Source organism: Elgaria multicarinata, chromosome 21 (assembly GCF_023053635.1).
Source record: "Elgaria multicarinata webbii isolate HBS135686 ecotype San Diego chromosome 21, rElgMul1.1.pri, whole genome shotgun sequence".
NCBI lineage: Eukaryota > Metazoa > Chordata > Lepidosauria > Squamata > Anguidae > Elgaria > Elgaria multicarinata.
The window spans coordinates 8,745,622-8,764,441 of NC_086191.1; the positions used below are offsets into that span (position 1 = coordinate 8,745,622).

The following is an 18,820-nucleotide window of genomic DNA, read 5'->3' on the forward strand; positions in this document are numbered from 1 at the left end:
CCGGGCCCGTTCCTTCCGCCTCCACTGCCTGATTGTTCTTGCGAGCGAGGGAGGCACTCAAGCTGTGAGTCACCTCCTTGTGGTATAGTTACTCCTTAGCCCGAGGCACCACGCCCTGGCAAAATGAAGCAGACTGCAAGGAAGGCGGGGTGTGGGTGTGTGTCTTGCTGGACAGGCGTAAATCTCAACCTGAGCATATGATTTATGCTCAGAACAACGGCTTGCCCCCTTTTTGCTTCCTGCCAAAAGATAGGAATTCAGCAGATGAATTCTTCTCTCTTTCTCTCTCTCTCACACACACACACTCACACACACACACCTCCAAGCGAGCTCCTGCACCTGTTGAATTTCTGCCCGACCTGCCCACGAACCCAGCCCAAACAAACAAGAAGTGGCATTTCTGACATAAGTAAGTGCTCAACTGGATCAAACCCACCTTTTTCCGGGTCCAGTCTGCCACGGTGGGCAGCCAAATCTTGTAAATAAACCAAACCATTCGAAAAAGGGAGAGGGCCTTCTCTGTTGTGGCCCCCCGGCTCTGGAATGCCCTCCCCTTGGAGGCCCGACTGGCGCTGGTTTCGTTTCGGTGCAAAGTTAAGACATGGCTTTTTAACAAAGCCTTGGATGGCTAAATTCACCCAGCCTGTACACAGCTTTAACTGTTTTAATTGCTTTTAATGTTTTTAAATTCTGTACTGGTTTAAGCTTATTAGTGGTTTAATTTGTTTTTAGCTGTGTATATTTATTGTTTTACATGTATGATTTTATCTGTACGGCGCCCTGAGATCCTTGACATATAGGGCGGGATACGAATGTCATAATAATAATAATAATAATAATAATAATAATAATAATAATAATAATAATAAAATAAAATGTCACACTTGCCAGCCTTTACTTCCGAAACTGACACGACCAGCATATTAAAAACCAAAGCAGGAAGGATTTTAAAACCAGCGGCCCTGTGGCGTTCAGAGCGGAAGCGAGTTGGTGCAGAGACTGGAAACTGACACACTTGGAGCATATGTGGTAAGCCAGCTGGTAAGCCTGGCATCTTTTTGGCCGGCTGCTGCAAAAAACAGGAAGTCACACCGGAAAGCCAAAAGAAAGTGCAATTTCTTTGGCGTATTCAGTTAGATTTCCGCACCTTTTGCTGGAAAACGGTATCTTTCAGAGCGAGGCGCTTGACACGGCCTGACAGGCACCCCGTCCTTAGACCAATCCCTTTAAAAAGCTGCTTCCCCTCAGAGGGGAAAGATAAATTCCCAAAGGCAACAGGTTAGCTCCATTTTTTTAAAAAAAAAACCACAAAAGTTTGAAAAGGCATTAGATCATACGCCTGTGTGCAGGGCACGTGTAGTTTAAATGAGTCAGTCCAGGAGACTTTTTGGCTGAGGAGCGAAATGAAATGAAATAGCAAATAAATAAATAAATAAATAGATAAATATAAGAACATAAGAAGAGCCCTAATGCTGGATCAGACCAAAGGTCCATCTAGTCCAGCACTCTGTTCACACCGTGGCCAACCAGCCAGAACAAGCAGGACATGGTGCAACAGCACCCTCCCGCCCATGTTCCCCAGCAACTGGTGCCCACAGGCTTATTGCCTCGAATACTGGAGATAGCACACCACCATCAGGGCTTGGAGCCATGGATATAGCCTTCGCCTCCAGGAATTTATTCAATCCCCCTTTTGAAGCCATCCAGATTGGTGGCCGTCACCACATCCTGTGGCAGTGAGTTCCATAATTTAACTCTGCGCTGTGTGAAGAAGTCCTTCCTTTTATTTGTCCTGGATCTCCCACCCATCAGCTTCATGGGACGACCCCTTTGGGTTCTAGTATTTTGAGAGAAGGAGAAAAATGTCTCCCTCTCCACATTCTTCACCCCAGGCCTAATTTTGTACACCTCTATCATGCTCCCCTTAGTCTCTGTCATGTCTCCCCTTATAAACATATGCACTTTGCACATGCTCAGAGGCCCACAAGACCTGATTAACTTTACAAACACACACGCAAGAATCAGGACAAAGGTTCAACTCGTCTAGCATGCAGGTATTAAGACATACTCTCGTTCTGAACATGGAGTCATGCATTTGGTCACGCACATAGATTACAATTTCAGTCTCTGAGTTAATTGCTCTGCAACAACCACTTAGTTGAATCCTCAAAAGCCACTGATGCATTCAAATCCGCATTTTGCATGCACAAATAGACACATCCGCCCTTTTACCCAAACTAGAAGCGACAGGACGGACGGCATGATACAAGATCGGGCCAAAAATCCATTTGTATCAGACAGATGCTTCCAGGAACCCTGTAAACACGGCATGAAGGAGCTGTCCCTCCCCTATCCTTTCCCCCTGTAATCTGGCATTTGAGAGGTAGACTGCATCGAAACAAGGAGGATCCATTTATCAGGAATCAACAATGAAAAATAATCCCTGGTCAAAGAAGACGGCAACATATTATAAAATTTGGGCGGGCGGGCGATGGAACACCTTGATATATAATTCACCATGTAATACAAAGCGCTTCACTTAATGCTGCCCCGTATTAAGCAAAACACAGCAAAAACATTCAGGAGGCACACCGTTTTGACACACAGGCAGAGGAGAAAGCCAGAGCGCCAGATTCACCCGCCCCAGTTGGGGCTGCAACTTGAATTGGTTTCGCTCGTTTTCATTCCGTCGCAAAGCTGCTTTCAGGCTTGCCGTTGCAAAGATCTGCCGAAATACATAAATGAACTGCCCGATATTATGTACCAGTCTGCTTCTTTGGGACCACAATACCTGACGGAACGCCTCTCCCGACGTGAATATACCCGGTCACTACGTTCAACATCTAAGGTCCTCCTCCGGGTGCCTACTCCGAGAGAGGCTCGAAGTGTGGCAACGAGGGACAGGGCCTTTTCAGTGGTGGCCCCCAGACTATGGAATGATCTCCCTGACGAGGCTCGCCTGGCACCAACACTGCTATCTTTCCAGCTCCAGGTTAAGACTTTCCTCTTTGCCCAGGCATATGGCAGCACATCTTAATCACCCACATGTTTAGTTTTTTTTAAACGGTTTTTAATGCTTTATGTGTGTATGTTCTGTGTTTTAGAATTTTAAATTTTGTATACTCGTTTTTATCTTAATTTTAGAATTTCTGTAAACCGCCCAGAGAGCCCTGGCTATGGGAGAGGTATATAAGTGCAATCAATCAATCAATAAATCTTTATGCGGCTTGCAGTTTGGGAGCAAGGATGAGGCAGGTGAGTACAGGATGGCAAAGGGAGCATGAATGTTGGCTGGTTCAGACATAGAAAGTGAAGGCAGAAGCAGCTGTCAAGGGGTGTGGTGATTAATTGGGGGGGAAGCGGTTGAACGCAAACTCTCCCAAAGAATTGGATCCAGCCGACCGGTCATACCAGTTTTTTGAAACACCCGGAGACTTAAGGTGTGTACATTGCGGGTGAGGGATGGAGACGAGATTCCGCAGGGGACAGCCAATTTGCATCCCTGACTAAGGGTTTGCTTCCGTGCGCCTTTCGATTTGCATCGTGATCTTGAATAATTGAGAGAGCTCGTAACCCTCCCTGCAAAAGACGAAGATCGGTCTTTTGCAGGAGCCTTGGGACTGGAGAAGAATCCATTTCAGGTTGCAAGAAGGGTACAGAGGCCTGCAAAAAGGAGGAGGAGGAGGAGGAGGAGAAAGCAACGGAGAAGTAGATTTTAAGAACATTTGTGGTAGATGCTTTTTTAAAGTAGTATTCATTTGGTTTATTCTATACTGCCTGTTGCTCCAAATAAAACACATTCAAAAAAGGAAATGCAGAAAATAAGCTAAAAGCTGCAAAAACAGAAGATCCGCGTAACGCAGCCAGGATTCAAATTGAAACCAAAAAGATTGGGAAGAGGATAGGGTCTTTTCTTGGCGGGTGGCATTGAATTCGGCTTTCAGGTTCAACAGCTCTGTCCTAAAGCATACGTTCAAATGGGTCTCGCTTAACCTATACCCCAGGGTCAGTATCACTGGGCACATGCTAATGTCCCTGTCCTAGGAGTGGGCCCACAGCCGACCCCTGAACCTTAGTAGCTGCTGTGCCTTCCTTTCCCTTGCTCTTCACCTCATGACAGAACAAGCAACTCTACGGATTGGACCCAGGGGGAGAGAGCAAGTAAAAGAGCAGCGGTGATAGTGGTGAGAAGAGGGAGGGGGCTGCTCAGGGAAGAGGCTTAGTAAGGGCAACTTGCCCAGGACCTCCAAAAGGCTGGGGGAAAGCAGGGCTACTCCCCTCCTGCAATGGTTTTCCGCATCCCGTCTATCTTTTGGAAGACTTCAACTGCCTCCACCTCCCCATTGGGAGATCCATCGTGATTGTTGGAGCTGGGTGATTCATCAGGCTGTCACGCCTCCTTATCAAACAGACCCATACTATTCCCCCCCCTCAAATGTAAACAGGAGGAAACAATGAGAGCAAATATCTCCCTCACATGACACACACACACACCCCACACGCACAAACAAACAGTTCTGGCTGCCAAGGCAAAAAGGTATGGAAACTGCCATCCTAAAGCCCTCCCTTGTCACGCTTCAGGAATCCAGCTCTAGAGAAATCTTTCTAGTTCCAACATAAAATCAGGGCTTGAAGTTTCAGCAAACAGAATTATCTGGACTTTCCAGAGCCAGAGATTAAAGGGATGCAAGTGAGATCAAGTTGGTATCCTACTTGGAAGGTGGAAAGTAGGGAGAGTTGGAGGAAGAATTTGTTAGGACAAAGGCGGCCATCTTGTTATTGGGTAGCGCACACAACCGTTGCAGGAGACCGGAGGCATGAATGGCTGGACTTCATCTGGGCATCTCTCTTTCGCTCAAATTATTTAGATTTAGTCATTTATTCAATTTATATATCTCCCCTCAAGAGGATGTACAATAATAAAAACAATCAAGTAACCCAAAGAACACACATTATTTCAAACAGGATTGGGGATACTGTAACCCAAGATGTGGGGTGGGTGAGAAATTGCATTTCAGTTCGGTTTTGGCCAGCTTTTACCCGAATTTTTACCCAGGTAAAGTTTTTACCAACTTTTACCCGGATTTACCCGAATTTGCAAAGTTCTCAAGATTCGGGGTCAAAAAGAACTTGAGATTTTTATTTTTAAACTGAATGTGGGAGAAACCAAAACAGACAGGTCCATCAATCCAGGTCCAGAGGGCTTTGGGTAGTTTGCTCTTCAGAGTCGGGTTTGAATCTTGGTGTAATCCATCATGTTAGTACGGATTTAGGGTTGCCGCCTCTACTTTCGAATGGGCTCTTCTTCCCTAACGCCTAGATGGCAAGCAGGCACAGTCCTCTCCATAATAGGAACAGCTGTACCTACTGAATCTGGCTGGCGCAGATGTGAGAAACTTTGTTCCAGTTCATTTTCATGAGCTGGTTGGGGCGTGCATTTCTCCAGTCAACGCGAGGGTAAATGACGTCACCCATTGCTACAACACTTCCTCATTTGGAGGCCTCCCTGATTTCGTTTTCCATCTCAAGATGGCCTTGAGCATTCTGGCCCTGGTGGTGGTGGGGTGATCGCAAACCCCCCCGGTACTAAATCGCTTTTGGAGTCTGTGGGAGGTTGACCAAGCAGTGAAATAACGTGCAAGGCCCTGCCGTTTGCAAGGGCGAGGAGAAAGACTCCATCTCAGAGAGACAGGCTCCATTCCAATTCTCAGAAGGGGCCTGGTTTGGGATTTCATGGAGACAGAGGTCTTGCCATCGGATTTGGGTTATGGATTTCCAGTGGCCGTCCTCTGCTCCTAAAATCATTTGATTCATTTAAACACACACACACACACACACACACACCGGTCAGTTGCATAATCATCAATGAATTCATCCCAGCCCAAAAGTTGGCCAGTGATCTCTGAAAACCGCATCTTCCTTTCCGGGAACTGCGTGAGACTCCCCGGCTGAACAACCGGTGGCCCAGGGCCAACATCAACCGGGTTTAGCACTGAAAAGGGAACTTGAGAAACAAAAGACCAGGTGGGAAAGGCGGGTGCATGTGTGGAATGAATCCTCCCTACAAAGACGCCCTTTTTTTATGGCTCCAGGTGCAGCAGGTAACTTTTGATTACGAGGAAAGGGGTCTAAAGGGGATTTAAGAAGGTGTCTGCCCCTGTTTCCTGCCTCCGCTGTGCTCTTCCTCCCCACCTCCCCCGAGCCAAATTCACTTGGCAAACATTTTCCCTCCCTCAAGGTTCATCCCTGTATTCTTCCCTTGTTTTGCCTTTATGACAGGCCCACTCCCTCGGGACGATTCGGAATTGATATAAAAGGATTAAGAAAGCTCCCGCCGGATGTCTGAAAATGCATTTTAAAAAAGAACTTTGGGCCTTTGTTTCCAAAAAAAAAAGGGCGGGGGACACCAATTTGCATTACTTTTGCACTACATCTTGTGGTAGTGAATTCTATAGTTTGACAATGTGCTGAGTGAAGAAGTCCTTCCTTTAATCTGTCCCGAATCTCTTATCAACCAGCAGCATGGGGTGACCCCAATCTGAGTTCTAGTATTGTGAGAGAGGGAGAAAAATGTCTCCCTGTCCACTTTCTCCACACCAGGCATCATTTTGTACACCTCTGTCATGTGTCCCCTCAGCATGATATGAGCCAACAGTGTGATATGGCTGCAAGAAAGGCCAATGCTGTTTTGGGCTGCATTAATAGAAGCAGAGCTTCCAAATCATGGGAGGTGCTGGTTCCTCTCTATTCGGCCCTGGTTAGGTCTCATCTAGAGTATTGCGTCCAGTTCTGGGCTCCACAATTCAAGAAGGACGCAGACAAGCTGGAGCGTGTTCAGAGGAGGGCAACCAGGATGATCAGGGGTCTGGAAACAAAGCCCTATGAAGAGAGACTGAAAGAACTGGGCATGTTTCGCCTGGAGAAGAGAAGATTGAGGGGAGACATGAGAGCACTCTTCAAATACTTAAAAGGCTGTCACACAGAGGAGGGCCAGGATCTCTTCTCCATCCTCCCAGAGTGCAGGACCCGGAATAACGGGCTCAAGTTAAAGGAAGCCAGATTCCACCTGGACATCAGGAAAAACTTCCTGTTAGAGCAGTATGACAATGGAACCAGTGACCTAGGGAGGTTGTGGGCTCTCCCACGTTAGAGGCATTCAAGAGGCAGCTGGACAAGCATCTTTCAGGGATGCTTTAGGGTGGATCCCTGCATTGAGCAGGGGGTTGGACTCGATGGCCTTATAGGCCCCTTCCAACTCTGCTGTTCTATGATTCTATGATCCTTTTTTTCCAAGCTAAACAATCCCAGCTGTTGTAACCTTCCCTCAGAGGGAAGATGCAACAGGCACCTTGATCATTTTAGGTATCATATCAGCCATATCTGATTCACACTGTATGTTTGTACTAATGTTGTTCCCCGTCTCGATCCAAAGGGAGAGGCGGGTAAGAAATAAATTATTATTGTTGTTGTTGTTGTTGTTGTCTTTTTGTAGCCATTGATAGCCTTCTCCTCCAGAAATTGTTCTAACCCCCTATTAAAGCTGGCCAAGTTGGCGGTCATCACTAAAACTTGAGGAAGTGAGTTCCAGAGTTTCATTATGCGCCATGTGAAGAAGTCCTTCGTTGTTTCTGTCCCGAATCCCCCACCAATCGGCTTCAAGGGATGACCCCCACTGGGTTCTAGGATGATAAGACAGGGAGAAATATGTCTCCTTCTCCACTTTCTTCACACCAGGTGTGATTTTGTACACCCCTATCATTTCCCTCAGAAAGGAAGAGGCAACGGGAGGATTAGGAACTGTTAAACACACTCCCAGCCCCCCATTTAGAAGGGGTTGAATGAGGTAAGAAACGCCCAGGTCCCACGCTCCATGTACCATCTCTGCTTAGATGTCAGATCGCATCTCGGGGTGGTAAATTCCAACGAGACCAGAAGCCCGTTCCCTGTCAGAACGCGAGCTCAGTGGCCCGTGTGAGGAGGTGGACAGTTTTATGCACCTCGTTGGGCAAAAATGAGGTGCGGATTGAAATCAGGTGAGCTTTGGGTCAGGCACTCCCGTTTGCCCAGTTCTGGAGAACCGCACGAGCCAATGAGATGTTGACGAAGAGAACGCTCCACAAAAGAAGTCCCTTGCGATTGGCTGACAGGAAACCATCCAGGTAGGTAGTATCTCAGGAGGTTGGACTTGGACACGATATAAGAGCCACTGCCGGCCACGCTCCGACAACAACTTAGACATCTTCACCATCACTTCCGGAATTCACGCAACCTCTCTTTTTTGGGGTAAGTCCCTTCCTTACCTCCCCTTTAATAATAATACCTTTTTTTTTGCGGGGGAAACCTCAGGAACAGATATTCTGGTCCTGGCGCTCTAGGTCTTCTTGCTCGCCTGGAAGTAACGCCAGGGATGTGCAAGCCCTGCCAGATTTTCCTCTCCTCAAAGCGGCCAGATTCTTGGCTGGGCGAGAATGTCGTTTGCCGATTGTGCACCGCGGTGAAGCCAAGGGCTAAAACGACACCCTACGTGAAATGCGTAGCGTGCAGCTGAGCCTAACTTGTTTTACGGAGTCCAGGGGTGCCTAACGGGGTGCCCATGGGTGCCATAGCATCTGCGTGTGCCCATGAAACTCTCCCCTCCTTGACCCCTTCAAAAATATCCTTTTAAGGAAATCCTTGGAAAACGTTGAGACAGACTTTTTTCTCTCCCTTTCTAGCATCTAGCCTTGCTGCTTCTCTGCCCTTTGCCTTGCTGTTTCTCCCCTCTCTCAGCCTTGCTCATTCTCTTCCCCTTTGACTTGCTATTTCCCTGCTTGGTCAATCCCCTTCTCCCCTGGATAGGTGGGACGTAATCCTGACAGCCTTCCCTCTGCATTTCAGGCCGGTTCCTTCACAATGACTGCCCTGGAGAAAGCCCTGACCACCATTGTCGCCACCTTCCACAAGTATTCCGCCAAGGAGGGAGACAAGTTCAAGCTCAACAAATCGGAGCTGAAAGAGCTTCTGATGAACGAACTTCCCGCGTTCAACAGCGTGAGTTCGTCGGGCATCTGGGGCTGGGCGGAAAACCCCAAACATGAAGCTTTATTCATCTGTGGCCGCTTTCTGAAAAGTGCAAGATGCACATTTCACGCCAAAGGACACGATCAAATCCTGTAGGATACCGATGTCACCCGTTCGCTTAATATCCTGAGAGTGCTTTGTCACACTTGCCGTGGATGTTTGAAAATGCTAATTTTTAAAGGGGCTTAAATAGCTGATAGTGAATCATAGAACAGTAGAGTTGGAAGGGGCCTACAAGGCCATCGAGTCCAACCCCCTGCTCAATGCAGGAATCCACCTTCAAGCATCCCTGACAGGTGGTTGTCCAGCTACCTCTTGAAGGCCTCTAGTGTGGGAGAGGCCACAACTGCCCTAGGTCATGGGTTCCATTGTCGTACTGGTCTAACAGCCAGGAAGTTTTTCCAGATGTTTTTCCATACTGTTCTAACCGTCAAGAAGTTTTTCCTGTTCATAGAAGAGTAGAGTTGGAAGAGGCCTGTAAGGCCATCGAGTCCAACCCACTGCTCATTGCAGGAATCTACCTTAAAGCATCCCTGACAGATGGCTGCCCAGCTGCCTCTTGAATGTCTCTAGTGTGGGAGAGGCCACAACCTCCCTAGGACATGGGTTCCATTGTCGTACTGCTCCAACTGTCAGGAAATTTTGCCTTGTTTCACAAACGGCAACTTTCTTTCTTTCCCTCGATACAAAATTCAGAGAACATTATTGATCTATAGCAACATATCCTTTCCTTCAAATATTTGATTTTTCACAGCACATTGCACTAAAATAACACATGCAATTCAAACACACATAAAACAAAAGCGATAAAATAATCAATAAAAACAGAAGACAATAGACTCAAATACCAATGCAAAGCTAGAACAAAATGTTTCTTTGAAAGATGTGGAGAAGGCAAAATCTCCTTTACCTGGCAGGGTAAACATAATAACAGGTTGCAGCTTAACATTAGGAGAAACTCCCTAACAGTAAATTGTGTTTGACAGTGGGGCGTTCTGATGAGCATTCTTTTGCTGGAAATGTTTAAAGAGTTTAATTTGCATCCTCCATAGCAAAGCCTGCTTTGGGCAAGGGTTGTACTAAATGGTCCTCATGATCGCTTCCAGATCTGTGATTGTAATCTGGGTACAAGGTAGGTCTTACTGGCGGGGAGCACGTCACAGGTGACATGCCATCACTGGGAACAATGTTCCATCCTAGCTGCAGCGGAATCAAATGAGTTCGGATTTCTACAAATTTGAACGGGGATTTTGCAGCCAACCAGCTTATCCCGAGTCACACAAATTCCATGAACTTGCAGTCCGTTTTTTTAAAAACTTTTGAGAATTTTACACAAATTTAGACATTAAAAATACATAATTTTTTTTAAAAAACAACCCAGCCAAAAATGAAAATTTTCTTCAGAGGCGTAAGCATGAAAATTTGCATTTGGGGATTATCTGCACATTTGGGGTTTGGTTTTGCACATTGAGGGGGTTGCATGTGTTTGCAAGTGTGGAATTTGTGCAAATTCCAAAACACACACACCACCAATTCCATCAATGAACGAGCGAGGGACCGAAAGATACCCTGACAATCTGTGAAACAGAGAAGGGTCAAGTTTGGCTGAAAGGGAAAGGGGGCAGGAGAAGGGAGAAAAATGAGATTTTCCGGAAACGTTGGCCTTGGAAAGAGGAAAAAAGTGGCGTAGCTATTAACAAATGAGTGGATAGACAGGAATATATTCAAGAGAAGTTCAAAGATACTTAACTGCAGGCCATTTCTATACAACCATTGCTGCACCTGAATGAGTGGATTTTATCTATTTAATGTATTTTTATTCCACCCTTCAGCCAAAAAGGCTCTCAGAGTGTCTTAAATAAGATCAATAAAAACCTAGGTGTATCAGAGGTCATCTACTCCACCCCCATGCTGTTGTGGAAAATGAAAACTTCTAAAAGAGAATGTGCCAGCTTCTGAGACAGTTTATTCTGTTGTGGAATGACTCCTACCACCAGGAAATTCCTCTTAATGTTTAGTTAAAATACCCTTTGTTGATATTTAAGTCCATTGGTTTTCAGTCTACATTCTGGAGCATCAGAAAACAAATGGTTCCATCATTTATATGATAGCCATTCAGATATTTGAAGATGGCTATCATATCACCTCATAATCAATCCCTATCTGCAGGCTTACAAATCTAAAAATACAAAAGGATAAGGCGGTGAGGAGGGCAGAGGAAAAACAAGTGTGCTCAGGCTTCAATTTCTTAAAGTTAACTGTGTTTTTCCCTTTCTGACATGCCCAGAAACGAATGGATGGGGCCGAATTCCAGAAGATCATGAATGACCTGGACCACAACAAGGACAACGAAGTGGATTTCCAGGAGTTCTCTTGCTTCCTGGCGTGTGTCTCAATGGGATTTGACGAGTTCTTTCGGAGTTGCCCCAAACTTCCACTCCCCAGGAAATAAGCCCTGATGGAGGAACCCTGGTAGAGCTGAGTGTTCCAATTTAAATTCAAAATAAAACAATCTTTTTATTAACCCACTAGCCTCCCTGTTTTCACTTCTTGGATCCATAATTTAGAGAAAACTGTATGGTGGCTAAAAATACATTTTAATAGAGACTGCAGCAGCGAGAATTGAGCAAGGCCAAGCAATTCTGGCTCTCGACACTGCGCAAATCAGGTGACAGGGTTGTGGACAGCGATAGAGGCTGTGGCGGAGTTCTGCTTTTATGCGTCACAGGGAAGGAAAAGCTGGGACACATAAGTGAGCAGATTTCGACACAGCCATTCCATTCAGGATCCTGTTCTCTGCAGAGATTGCTGCCATATCCACCTCTTTCTTCTCTCATTCACACACACGTTCCCCTCTAAAAACGCAGAGGACTAGAAACTTTGCCCATTTAAAGTTTCTTCGGGATTCTTGGTTGTGTAAATTCAGGGCCAGCTCCTGGATCCATCTGTGGACGATTGCTCATCGTCACCAAATATAACATTTAGATTTGCAGGCTGAACTCGCCCACTTTGCAATGACCCTGCAAAGTAGGCGAGCCAAATATATTTTCCCCACATTGCAGGCAAAGTAGAGCAGAGGAGGAGAGAAGAACCACATTGATTAAGTGGCTCAGCGTAAGTTCATGGTGGGGGTTTTAAATGCAGGCGTTCCTGAACTCGCAGCTCAACATCTTAGTCGCTATGTGATACCAGCTCAAATGCAGGACGGAGTTTATGATCGACCCATTCAGTGCCACCAACAGGGTAGGACTTTAGGGCAGAGGGACAGGGCCCCATTCCACAGAAGGAGCAGAAGGCCCCCAAAATTGGCTTACCACAATTTGAAATAAGGGAAGTTAACGCACAGGGCCATGTAAGAGGGGACCCACCCCATTAAGGCCATTCTCCAGTTTAAAATTGCCAACCTACATCCCTGGATCAGCTATGATTCTAGAAGGCCCTGTTTGCTGGCTAGTAATAATAGGGACGTTGGAGGAATCCAGCGTGGAGATCAACACCTAGACATCAAGCCACGATGTCTGTAATTAAATGAGGGTCCAATTTCAGCGTGCAGGAGATACGACAAGCCACATCACAGAAAACGAACTGAGATTAAAAACGAAAGACGCGCAGGCATCAGAGAGAATTTCAAAGACGGGGCTGTGTCTCTTCCGGACACCTGGCAGGCAGGTTTCAACTCGAAGACGCGGGGCCACGTCTCCAGTTAGGCCCAGACTTGCTGGTGTCAGAGAAAGGTGGTTAGTACTCACCCAAAGGAAGGGAGTGAGGTGACTGGGTGACTTACGGGTTGTGCCCTCAAAGCATAGCCAATTAGGAAGCACAGCAATCTCGCGGGATTAGATTCAGACTTAGTCACGTTTAGAGCAACCCCATTGGTAATCTTACTTGGATCTATTAAGGATATTTTCCCAACGGGCAATGTGGAAAAGACTAATTTACTGGCAGCTGCCAGTACGGCTATAAACGAAAGGTGAAAGAGAGTTAAACTCTCCCAAAAATGCTGATTGCTGTGTGGCTTCTGTGATGAAATTCAGTAAAATGAAATTAAGAGTCAGATAAGGGCAGTAAACCATTCTCCTGCTGCTGTTGCTGCTGTTATTATTATAATCATTATCATCATTTATATCCCACTTCCCACCCTCCAAACAGCATACATGACCCTCCTCTTCCTATCCAGTTTATCCTCACAACAACCCTGTAAGGTAGGTTAGGCAGTGACTTGCCCAAAGTCACCCAGTGAGCTTCATGGCCAACTGGGGACTAGAACCCAGGTCTCCTGAGGCCCAGTCCAATACTCTAACCACTATGCGACACTGCCTCTCCATTACAGAAAAATGGAGTGGCTTTATTACGTATTGCAATGACACAGTAATAAACAAGGGCGTACTGAATCCTGAGCTGTTAGAGGCTATTTGACTGGTATGTGTTTGATTATGGTCTCCTTAATTCATATTTTTACTCTGAATAGATGTAATACGGAAATCGATGCTGGGGAACATGGGCAGGAAGGTGCTGTTGCACTTATGTCCTGCTTGCAGGCAGCTGGTTGTGTGAATGCTCAGCTAAACAGACACTAGCCAACGGGGCTGTTGTCAGGTTCTTAACCCTTTGTTAAGAGCTAGCCCAAAATGTACAAAATCGCAGGCAAGCTTTCAAGTTCTACAGAACTCTTCATCAGGCTGGTTAAGCAGAACCGGTGGTGAGGAACAGAGCATCATATGAAAGGCCTCATGGCTGTAGTTCATAACAGAGCACAGACGGAACGGGGGGGAACTTAATTCAGTTCACTGCCACTAGGCACCACTGCCACCAAACCGGTCTTGGGTTGTGCTAAGGAACAGCAGTATCTGTTCTGCCATTATTCTTTTAAAATCCAGTCTACAATCCAGCAGCAACCCGACCCCATCTCTAGCCTGGCAGGTACAGCTTGTAAAACAGAAGTAAATTGAAGAATGGAAGAGGAGGGGATCATGGAATTGTTACACAAAGCATGGACTTGAGAGGGGAACAGTTTTCAGGCCACAAGACGGGCCCAGAGCTCAGCGTCAGGTTCTGGGTTCAATTCCCGGCCTCTCCCCTTAAGGGGATTCAGAAATAGCAGGTGCTCAAACGGGCCCCAAACCTTGGCAGCGCTGCTATCAGGTGGAGGAGAACCTGCTCCTTCTCCAACCTGGTACTACAATTCCCAGCATCCCCAGCCAGCATGGCCCTAAGTTGGGGGAAGCTGCAATAGAGAGCCTGCAAACTCAGCTCCACCTGATCATGCCCTTACATGCAGATAGTTTCCTAGACGCCTCCAAAGAGAGAATTTTGGCAGCTCTGGTTTATTTCATCACGGCAGCAGGGAACCGGGTGGGGGAAACGAGGTCCCTCTTTGAGATCCCCAATTCCGTATAACGCAAGGAAGGAACCAACGGGAGAGCCGACCGCTGCCACGCAGCGTTTCCCCTAAAAGAGGAGGGATTAAAAGGGAGGCTTCCCTTCCCCGCCTGAGATTCTCCACTCGGGAAACAAATTAGATCTGGGTGAGGCTCGAACTCGGGACCGGTTGGGAGCGAAGAGAAAGCCCAGAGGCACAGAGCAGGAAGGGCAGGTGTTTGCGGAAGCAGACAGCAGCCGGGTGGACTCAAAATCGAAGCGCTGAAGTTTGATTTGCTGTCTTCGCCTCGCTACCCCTGACTTCTGCTGAGAGTTCCCCTCCACCGATCCAGGTGAGTGATCTTGTTCACCCTGACCCCACCCCGTTGCCAGTTTTCTTTTCTTTTGCAGTCTTAAACCCATCTTTAACAACAAACAAATCAGGTAACAGGCCTATTAAGCCACACGGGGCCGGAGCGATCTTTTCCTGACCCCTAACCCGAATCGAGAACAAGGTTGTCGAAATTCTTTCAGCCCCGGGGGCCAAATTCCATTGGGGAGCAGCTCTCGGGGGCCGCGTGCCAGTGGTGGGCGTGCCCAAAGGCAAAAGGGGCATGGCCAAAACCACCAGCTATTTTAGCTTGAAGCTCTGAGTGCCAGTTGCTAAGTCTTAGGAGAGACGGAAGTATAAAAGCACCAAACAATGAGTGTTCAGGGAAAACTACTCTGGTCCAAATCTAGAAGAGGGCTTTCCCCCCGCTTCCTTCACAGGCAGGATACCCGCATCACATGCAGGTCCACTCCCTAGCATCTCCTGGTAGCAAGGTCCAGGAAAGCGTCTTCCATCCAGAACAAATATTATCGGGTGAAATCAGCTCTCTCCCGGCCAATCTGGTGCCTTCCCCCCCAATGGGTCAGATTCCAATCCCCATCATCCACAACCTGGGGTGATGGGAGCCGGACTTTGACAGACCTCCCTGTTAGGGAAAGCTCAGTTGAACGGCCAAAAATTTCATGCTGTTTTAACTGCTTCCGTTTGTAAGCAGGGAAAAGCAAAAAAAAAAGCGTGTTTACTCAGATGGCGAAGTCCCATTTGTGTCGAAAGAGCCTTAAGAACACAAGAAAGGCCCTGCTGGATCAAAACCTAGCATCCTGTTTCTCACTGGAGCAGACCGGATGCCCAGAATATAGAACCCTTTGGTTGGATTCAGCAGGACTCCACTTCCCTTCTCATTTTCCAACTACGGCCGTATCAGACAATACGGAGTTGCATTTGTGTATCTTTAATTTTATTTATAAAGAAAAGTAGCTACAGAGGATCCGGGATCAGCACGACACGGAGGAAAGGAAGAACTTAACTCAGTCAGCGCAGCTACTTATCTCGCTGTAGAAATAGACGAATCATTTCTTTTCAAAAGCTTTACACGAAAATTCGTACACGTTTTGGTCCACATTCCTCCAAACGCCTGGGCTTTTGCCTAATTTGCACGCTTCGTGCACACAATTGGAGCAGTGAACATTTTGAAGGCTAACTGAGTTTTTGTTCACATACTTATTACATTTCTGTATCACCAAAGCTTTCTGGGCTGTCCACAAAAATGTGTGCAAAATTAGGTTGACTTCGCATTGAAATGGGAACTGACCCAATTTCTCCCCCAGCCGTCCTGTAGCAGGTTCCCAAAAAGAAGAATGCCGTTCCAAAAAGACGGTGTCAGTTTTAATCAATCCTTCCAGCGATCTCCCGAAATTCAAATTAAAAACTTGCTACACTCTCTCTAAAGGGCGCCACCTTACGAAGGCAGGGGAGTGGCACCCCGATTGTGGAATGCCCTCCCCTTGGAGGCCCGACGGGCACCAACACTGATTTTATTTCAGCGCCAAGTGAAAACATGGCTTTTTAACAAAGCTTTTAATGGTTGAATTCACTAAGTTGGCATATTGTTTTAATAGCTTTACTGCATTTAAATTATGTGTTGTTTTAACTTGGTTTATGGTTTAATTTGTTTTTAGCTGTGTATATTTACTGTTTTATACTGTATGCTTTTATCTGTACGCCGCCCTGAGAACTTCTTGATATAGGGCAGGAAATAAATATTTTAAATAAATAAATAAAGAGGCTTTCACATTTGTATTTGTTTGTTAAGTCCCTGACTTGGGGGGACAGAATCCCCAAAATATTCTGTGGGGACAAAGTAACCCCCCCCCACAAATGCTTTGGACGCCAATTCCTAATTCTGCTCCCCTCTTTGCTGTGTCTGCATTTCCCAGGCCCCGAGATGCAAGCTCCCCTTGAAGAAGCTCTGGACGTCATGATAGAAACCTTCCACAAATATTCCGCCAAGGAAGGGGACAAGTTGAAGCTCAACAAGGCTGAGATGCGAGAGTTGCTGCTCCATGAGATGCCCACCTTTGTCAGGGTGAAATTTCATTTCAAAGGGGAGATCCAGTAGATAAATGCCGTCTTCAGCTTCAGGCTCTATGCCAGGGCTGAGCAACGTGTAGGCCAAAAGATCTGGAAGGTCACAACCCCCATCATCCCTCATCATTTACTCTGCTGTCTAGGGCTGATGGGTCTTGTAGTCCAACAGCCTCCAGGTCTGCCCATCCCTGGGTCTAAGTGCTCATCCTATCTGGGAGCCTTCTTGATCAGGTTGGCTAGCTCTCATGACTCTGGAGGTTGTGCATACCGTGCCCAGGGGAACAGGTCCCTGCCCCAAGGGCCTTACAATCTAAAATCTGACACAACGGAAAACAGGGGAAGGGGAAGGAAATCAAGGTAGAGGTGAACAGAGAACCAGTGTGTGATTGTTTCTAGTTCTGTTTGGGCATTCTTCTTCCCGGTTTCATATGAGATGAATTTTCGGCTCTCCAAATTTCACAACTGAAAACAGAGCTGCCAGCCTGAGCTCAGTGACCATCCCAAAGTCACCCAGGAAGCTTCATGCTGGAGTGGGAACTAGAACCCAGATCTCCAAGTCCCAATCCAACACTCTAATCAGCATGTTACATTGGCTAGATAGACCACTCCCCATTGAAAATTTCGGAGCGGTGTACAAGATAACATGAAAATAAAAACAGAATAAAACACGTAAAATACAGTGACTCATGGCAGGACATTAAGGAAAGGCGTCCTGGAATAATGGTGTTTTCAGGAGGCGCCGAAAGGAGTACAAAGTTGGCGCCTGCCTGACCTCCAGAGGCAGGGAGTTCCACAGGAGGGGAGCCACCACGCCGAAGACTCTTCTCCTGGTGAACTCCAGTTGGAGGATGGAGCTATGTGGAGCCACCAGGAGCAGACCCTCGGTTTAGAGCCACTCTGAACACACTTTGCTGTGGAGGAATGGTGGCAGGGCGAGCTGTTATATGTCAAGGCTCTATTTGTGGACTTCCTAGCGGCATCAGATTGGCCGTGATGGTAAACAACACTTGAAGGGTTCCCAGCAGCCATCTCTGCTCTGTGTTGTCATTTATGTACCAAATCTGTAACGTGGATTGACGGAACCAAACTTCAGAAGAGCAGGTTCCGGGTGGAGGGGGGACCTTTTCCAAGCAAACCTCTCTCCGCATCCTTTCTGCACTCTGCTTTTAATTTAATAAAGCATTCTCCGCAAGCCTAGCTTTTTGCCAAATCTTGGCCTTGATTACAACGGAAACAAGCCATCTCGGTATCACGTGGGGAAATAGGCGGACATTGCGCAATCAACCGTCTGCTTCTTCTTTCTCCTAGGGGAAGATCGACGAACGCGGCTTTGAGCACTTGATGAAGAAACTTGATGACAACAAGGACGAGGAACTGGACTTCCAGGAGTACGCCGTCTTCTTGGCTCTCACCGCTTCCCTGTGCAACGAATTCTTCCAGGAGTGTTCCGACGAGAACAACCGGAAGAGATGAAGCCGACGTTTCCGGGGGGTCTCTTTGGCTGTTACACCTGCCTACGCAGACCGGCCAGGGTGGGGCTGGGCTATTTGTACAGTAATAAAGGTGCTTGGAACAACGGGGTGTTCGCAGGGCAAGATTAAGACATGCTGAGGCCCTAAACTATATCTAGATTTTTTTGTGAACCGCCCAGGGAGCTTCAGCTATTGGGCAGTATAAAAATGCAATAAATAAATAAATAAATTCAGAGGCTACATACCATAAAAAAAGGAGGGGGAAAATGTATTACAGTGTTAGCCTTCTCTGAAGATGGGTATAAAAGCACTAATAAATTGATTTGAACGTCTCTTAAACTGGCTCTAGTTTGCACTTACTGCCTCCAATACTAAATGCTGCATTGCCACGCTTTCTCTATATAAGGCAACTCTGCTGTAAGTCACCTGGCTTTCTGATATATTTAAGGCCAAAGCGATTCCACTGTAGTTATCGTACATCTTAGTTTACCTCCCAACATTTTTGAAGGCC

General features: G+C 46.8%; 2 protein-coding genes across 2 annotated transcripts in view; both read left to right on the forward strand.

Annotated features, from left to right (window-relative positions):
- The window catches only part of LOC134412125 (protein S100-A13-like), a 344,998-nt gene that overhangs the window by 87,691 nt on the left and 238,487 nt on the right, over positions 1 to 18,820 (forward strand). The gene's annotated exons all lie outside the window — the stretch shown is intronic.
- Positions 8,893 to 18,464, forward strand: LOC134412350 (protein S100-A4-like). Its single transcript, XM_063146254.1, has 4 exons — positions 8,893 to 9,030; positions 11,348 to 11,492; positions 16,687 to 16,835; positions 18,146 to 18,464. Exons 1-4 carry the CDS (start codon positions 8,893 to 8,895, stop codon positions 18,308 to 18,310), a joined length of 597 nt encoding a protein of 198 aa, XP_063002324.1. The 3' UTR covers positions 18,311 to 18,464.